General features: G+C 47.8%; 1 protein-coding gene across 2 annotated transcripts in view; it reads left to right on the top strand.

The window, feature by feature from the left end:
• ALDH18A1 (aldehyde dehydrogenase 18 family member A1) overlaps positions 1-3,209 on the top strand; it is a 42,733-nt gene extending 39,524 nt beyond the window's left edge. For both annotated transcript variants that reach the window (XM_012766942.3, XM_012766919.2), the window contains exon 18: positions 2,191-3,209. In XM_012766942.3, coding sequence (XP_012622396.1) covers positions 2,191-2,372 — 182 coding nt within the window. In that variant the 3' untranslated portion in view covers positions 2,373-3,209. The remainder of the gene's footprint in view (positions 1-2,190) is intronic.
• Positions 3,210-6,709: the final 3,500 nt, after the last annotated feature.

Consider the following 6,709-nt stretch of genomic DNA (forward strand, 5'->3'; position numbering starts at 1 on the left):
GATAATAGAGACAGGCTCGTGGCAAGATAGGATCATCAAAGAGAATAATATTTACCCCTTATGAGTTGGTGGAGGTCCTATGTTCTAGGCATTTCGCGTGTTAAGTAGATATGTTATTGTATTTCCTTTTTCATAGATGGAGAAACTGAGATTCAGAGAACTGAAATAACCTGCCCAGATTCACACAGTTGGCATTTAGACATAACCGGTGTGAGTCCAAAGCCTGGGTGGTTCCCACTGCAATATGGGCAGACCACACCCTGTCTTCGTGCACAAGCTGTGACAGGTTACATGCCAAAGTCCCTGGAGAGCATAGCTATTGCAGACTTATTTCTTCAGAGCAGCACAGCTAGGTTGACTCAGAGATAAGAATCCCCCACAAGGGCCGGGCACGGTGGCTCATGCCTGTAATCCTAGCACTCTGGGAGGCCGAGGCGGGCGGATTGCTCAAGGTCAGGAGTTCGAAACCACCCTGAGCAAGAGCGAGACCCTGTCTCTACTATAAATAGAAACAAATTAATTGGCCAACTAATATATATATATAAAATTAGCCGGGCATGGTGGTGCATGCCTGTAGTCCCAGCTACTCGGGAGGCTGAGGCAGGAGGATTGCTTGAGCCCAGGAGTTTGAGGTTGCTGTGAGCTAGGCTGACGCCATGGCACTCACTCTAGCCTGGGCAACAAAGTGAGACTCTGTCTCAAAAAAAAACAAAAAAACAAGAATCCCCCACAAGGACAGTACAAAAAAAGGTGTTAGTACCTGCACTGGGCCTAAGAACTAGCATCAAAAACAAACAAGTAAGCCCTGAGCTTCAAAGTTAACTTCTAAAGCAGATTTTGAAATAAAAGGCACCAGAAAGACACACCTCTAGCCCCTTCCATTAGTTGTAAAATCTCTAGCCCTCTGTGGCATTGGGGTTATTTGAACAGTCTATGGTTTTCTGGGGTACCATAATATAAACCTCCAGTAAGACATTTATGACACATTTCTGAATATTTGAGAATTATTTCAACCACTTAAAACATTTTAATGCCCCTGAACTTTTTGAATAGATGATCTGCCTGGAGAAATAGCTCTCACTGAATTGTTGAAGGTTATTAAAGGGAATTTACTTAGTTATTTAGTCATTAGACTCTTTATTTTTAGCTCCCTGTTTCTATTATGTTGGGGTTTTGACTCAGTTATCACATTACTTGCACTGATCTTTGTGTTCCATGATCTTGAAAAAGAAATGGCAGAATACATTTACAGGCTAGGTGCCCATGGGTTAAGTGAAAATCCAGGATGGGGGAAGAACAGAGGCTACTCCGTTGGCTTTCCAGCACCAGCTCAGAGCAAAAGCCCAAACTCTGGTTGAGTGAAATTCCTGTGAAATGTATTAATGACAGTGACAGATCTTTACTGATAACTTCCTACATTCCTGTCACTGTGCTAAGTGCATCACACGCATTGTCTCACTTAGTTCTACAAAATGGATTCTTTTATTTTCCTCGTTTTCCAAATGAAAAACCTGAAGCTTGAGAGATGAAGTTAGATAACGTGTGCAAAGTCATATGGTCCCTGCTATTGAATCAGAATCTGAATCCTGGTGGTCTCACTTTCCTTGCCAACCACTAGCCCTGGCACATCCCCAGGTCTCTTCTCTCCACCTGGTCCTCCCTGGCCAGCTCCTCCTCACTGTTCCGGAGCAAGAGGAAGGGGAAATGAACAATAACCCTCTCATGTATTTCCGTAACTGATGAATGCCTGTGTGCCAAGACTTCTGGGTGATACTGAGAACATATCCCTTACTTTGTGGGATTTAAGGCGTATTTGGGGAGATGACACTGTCATACTAAACATTGTTGTACACCTAAAAACATGCCCAAATGTCAAAATATGGCATGTAGTTCGGATGCTAAACTGATATCAGAGACAACACTTCTAGCATTGTCAGAATGCATTGGGGGATAAAATACAGAAGACAAGCTCACAAATTGGATTTCATTGGAAGGGGGCTTGTCCTCATTTGTCGTAATCGGAGAATATACTTGCAGGGACAGTGGGCCTCAGGCCAGCCTGGGGAGCATGGGACAGGAGTCGCCAGGGGAGAGGGCACCGAGTGAGCGGAATGCGGCAGCATGGGGCTGGGGCGTGGACAGAAAGCAGAACCTGAGAAAAGCCACATCTCTGTCCATGCTTTTTCACAGGCGCTGAAGTGGGAATCAGTACCTCACGAATCCACGCCCGGGGGCCAGTAGGACTTGAGGGACTACTTACTACTAAATGGCTGCTACGAGGGCAGGACCACGTGGTCTCCGATTTCTCAGAGCATGGAAGCCTAAAATATCTTCACGAGAACCTCCCTATCCCTCAGAGAAACGTCAACTGAAAAGAACCGGGAAAACCCAGAACAGCCCCAGAAGGTCTTCATAGTTAAACTTGTCTTGGAAGAATCTCAGGGGAGAAGCCAGATCTTGTCTCCCAGTTTCTGGAAAGGGTTGCCTGTTGGAAAGTGCACCTAGATGCTTCTGGGCTCCATTTGGCAGTGTCAGTCTTGGCTAATATGTGTACCCCAGCTCACCTTTTCTTTTTTAAGTAAGAAAATAATCATTCCCGATAGGGACTTCACTTTGCCAGTCCAGTTCTCTTCAGTGGTAGAAAGGTGCAGTTCTCCTCACATAAGGCCAGGAAAAGTTATGGCTGCTTTTTATCGCCTCAGTGAGGTAAAGGCTCCCTTGGCATTTAGGTGGCGCTCGGGCCAGCCATCTTTAATAGGTCTTCTCACATTTCATGTCATTTCATTTCGTTTCTTTCACACATAGTCATCTTCAGAAAGGAAAGATCTGGAATTTTAGAAGAGAGGCAGCTCTTCTTTTTAGCTTTCTTATCAGAAACAGTCCCAACAATAGACTGAATCATTTCCACCGGGACCATTTGTATTTATTTGCGGGGTAAATAAATAAGCATCCTAGACGCTTGCGGCTTCTCCCCGTCCAGGAGATGCTGCTTCCCTGCGACGCAGCTGGAACCTGAGCTGCAGGCGGGAGGTACGAGTTTCCTGATGTTCCCCACTGGGCAAGAGGAACATCCACAGCAATCATGCTTGAAATTTTTATATGGATTATTTTGTCATCCTATCCTTTTCCTCCCAAACAAAAGCTAGAGGATTATTTTAATACTTTGGATTCTTCTCCCCTTTTTGAGAAATAAAGTTCTTAGGAAAAAGCCTGTGTGCATGATTGAAGTTTTTTTCCTTATATGTCATTAGCCCCTCTTCCCTTGCCCTCCCCCTTGTGACTCTCTTGCCCCCACTGTGGACACTGTCTGTCCTCTGGGAGTTGTCTGGAGACAACTGCCACAGCAGTGCGGTGGAGGCAGCACAGGAAACCCCAGCAGGGGCACTCAGACTGGAGGAGGGGAGAGGACAGCAGGAGAGGAAGCCCAAGAGCTTTCAGACTGTAGGCCTGGCGATGCTTGGAAGTGAGCGGACATGTGCAACGTGAGCGAGCTGCCATGTGTCACGTCCCCACAGCATCTGCTCAGGTGGCTGTAGCCCCAGCTGACATCCTGGTTCACTTTGGATACCAATAACTTCATCCTCCCTGCCAGTCCTGCTGCCTTGGGACCACCTGACGGCTCTGACCCCTCACCTCCCTCTGTCCATCTAGCTCCTGTCATAGGGGTCCCTGGTGCCCGACCGTCTGCAGTTGAAAGACTTCTTGTCTCGTGGGGGCCCTCCTAACGAAATAAGCACTCGCTTGCGGGCTGCTTATCCTCTAAGGATGTTTTATGAGCACAAGAATTACGGTGTCATGTGGAACATGTTCCCAGGCTGGCTCCAACCCCTACCTCTCATCCAGACCCTTACATGGTCTGGCAAGTTACCCTGCCTGCCCTGCCCTCTGAACAGAGAATTCTGGCATAGCTTGCCTGAAAAGGCAACAAACAAGGTCCTGCCTGAAACTATCACAAATACCGGAATCAGCTCCCAACCAGACAACAAATGCCCAGGAGTCTAAAATAGAAAGCGACCCAAGAGAGTGGGGGCCATTGGGGGAGACTCCACTGAGAAGACAGGCCCACTCTGGGCCCTGAGAAACACCATCACCATCAAACAATGCTAAGCTCCACTCTTAACCGAGCTGGCCCAAATCGGTCAGTGGAGTAACTGTACACACTGAGTTGAGCTGCGTGCCACAGAAAATCCAAACAAGCGGGTTTGAACATGAGAGTTCATTTTTCTCTCATGGAAAACAGAGGTCTGGAGGCGGGCAGCCCAGGGCTGGTGGTGTCTCCATGAGGGCATCAAGCGCTTGGGCTTTTTTTGGGTTCTGCTCTTCCATCCTAGGGGGAGGTCCTTGTGCATGGACCTGTGGCATTCAACCATCAAGACTGCACTCCAGGCAGCAGGAAGAACGAAGAATCATAGGCTAAAGAGTATGTGTCTGCTGCCCCCTCCTCAGGGACATTCCAGGACTGGCTCGTGGCCTCCCTTCAAGCATCTGAGATTGCCCTGTCCAATTATTTTCAATGATGGAAAAGTGCAATTTCCCCATATACAAGGCAAGGAAAAATCATGGCTGCTTTTTATCACCTCAGTGGGGAAAGGCTCATTTATCTGGGCACATTGCAGCTCCAAGAAAGTAGGGGTTCTCTTGGTAATGGAGAGGGGAACTTGCATCGGGGAAGATTACCCTCATTGATTCATGGAGCTGAGAGTAGAGTATGGCCCATTCACCTAAACAACGTGGCTGCTGCAGAATGAAGGAGGGAAGGGACAGAGGCCAGGGGGACAGCCCCAGTGTCCACTGCTCTGCCTCGCAGAGAGGAAATTCAGGGAGGTGCCCGGATACCCTGAAGGTGCGCAGTGCTATCTGCAGCCCAGCACAGTGAGGGAGCTCTGCCGTCGGACTCCAGAATGGTTTTTCCAGCTCTGCCACTGACTGGCCCTGTGAACATTTGTGCCTCAGTTTCCCCATCCATAAAATGGGAGCTTGGATCACCTTTCCATTTAGATGGGGATGGGAGAGGCTTTCTATCACTAAGTTGCAAATCAACTGAACAAGATATTTTTCGTATCTGACATGCACAGCTGCCCAAGACTTTGGTGGACACTTGAAAGCTGTTTTTTTTTTTTTTGAGACAGAGTCTCGCTTTGTTGCCCAGGCTAGAGTGAGTGCCGTGGCGTCAGCCTAGCTCACAGCAACCTCAAACTCCTGGGCTCAAGCAATCCTGCTGCCTCAGCCTCCCGAGTAACTGGGACTACAGGCATGCGCCACCATGCCCGGCTAATTTTTTCTATATGTATTAGTTGGCCAATTAATTTCTTTCTATTTATAGTAGAGACGGGGTCTCGCTCTTGCGCAAGCTGGTTTCGAACTCCTGACCTTGAGCAATCCGCCCGCCTCGGCCTCCCAGAGTGCTAGGATTACAGGCGTGAGCCACCGCGCACGGCCTTGAAAGCTGTTAATAAGCCCGAAGTCTCTCCCCCCTGACACACACACACACACACACACACACACACACACACACACACACACACACACACACACACCCACCCCACCCCACCCCCACCCCCCCTGCTAATTGCTAGCTCTGTGGGCCTCAGATTACTTCAACCTGTGGCCAAAGGATCATTGTAGCAGAATGACTAGAGTAGCTAGCTAAAACTGCAGATTCCCCCACCCACACCTGCTGAGCCAAAATTTCTGGGTGTAGGGCAAGGAATTGGAATAAACACGCCCCTAATGTGACTTACCCCACCACTACCACTGCAAGTAACCTGAGAGTTTTGTTTTTCACCCATAATGAGAAGTCCAGAAATAGGTAGCCCAAGGCTGGCAAGGCAGTTCTCTGGTGCCATTAGTAACCTATACTCTTCCCAACTTTCAGCCCTGACATTCTTAACTATGCAGTTTTAATCACACATAATAGCTGTCCCACCTCTGCACCTATGTTCCATCTATGCCCTAGGAAGGAAGACGGCCAGGTGCAAGAGACATGAGCAGTTGAGTTTGCCCAACACACCACATTTAAGGAGCTTTCATGAAAAATATTTCATGTGGCCACATGGGCCATGCAGCTGGCCACATTCCCAGCTGCAAAGGAGGCTGGGAAATACAGCTTTATAGCTGGGCACATGCCTGGCCAAACAAAAATCAGGATCTTTGTAAGGAAGAGGAGAAGATAAATACTGGGTAAGCTACTAACGGTGTTTGGCACGGTTACCCCTAACGACTTTCTGAAGAGTGGGTTTTCCTGGAAGGCCCCTTTGTTCCCTTGAGCTCATTGATGGATTTCGTAATGCAGGTTTTGTGGGGGGGAAGCTGCATTTCTCTATAAGAGATAGAGAAAAGATAAAATTCTTAGGCAATTCTGGAGAGGAAAGAGTGAGTTGTAGACTTGCCCTAGGCAGAGGGTACAGACTGAGGATCAGTAGGAAATTAGGCTAGCAAAAGCTAAATCACCAAAGGGTAAGAAAAGCCATCTGTTTTTAGACTAATGGCTTGATAGGGGTTGTTATGGACTGAATGTTTGTGGTCCTCCACCTCCACAAAATTCATATTTTGAAGCCCTACCCCCCAATGTGATGGTATTTGGAGATGGTGCCTTTGGGAAGTAATTAGGGTTAAATGAGGTCATGAGGGTGAGACTCTTAAGATGGGATTACTGCTTTTATCAGAAGAGACACCAGAGAACTTCCTACCCTCTCCCACTCCTCCTGAA

This window comes from Microcebus murinus, chromosome 14 (assembly GCF_040939455.1).
Source record: "Microcebus murinus isolate Inina chromosome 14, M.murinus_Inina_mat1.0, whole genome shotgun sequence".
NCBI lineage: Eukaryota > Metazoa > Chordata > Mammalia > Primates > Cheirogaleidae > Microcebus > Microcebus murinus.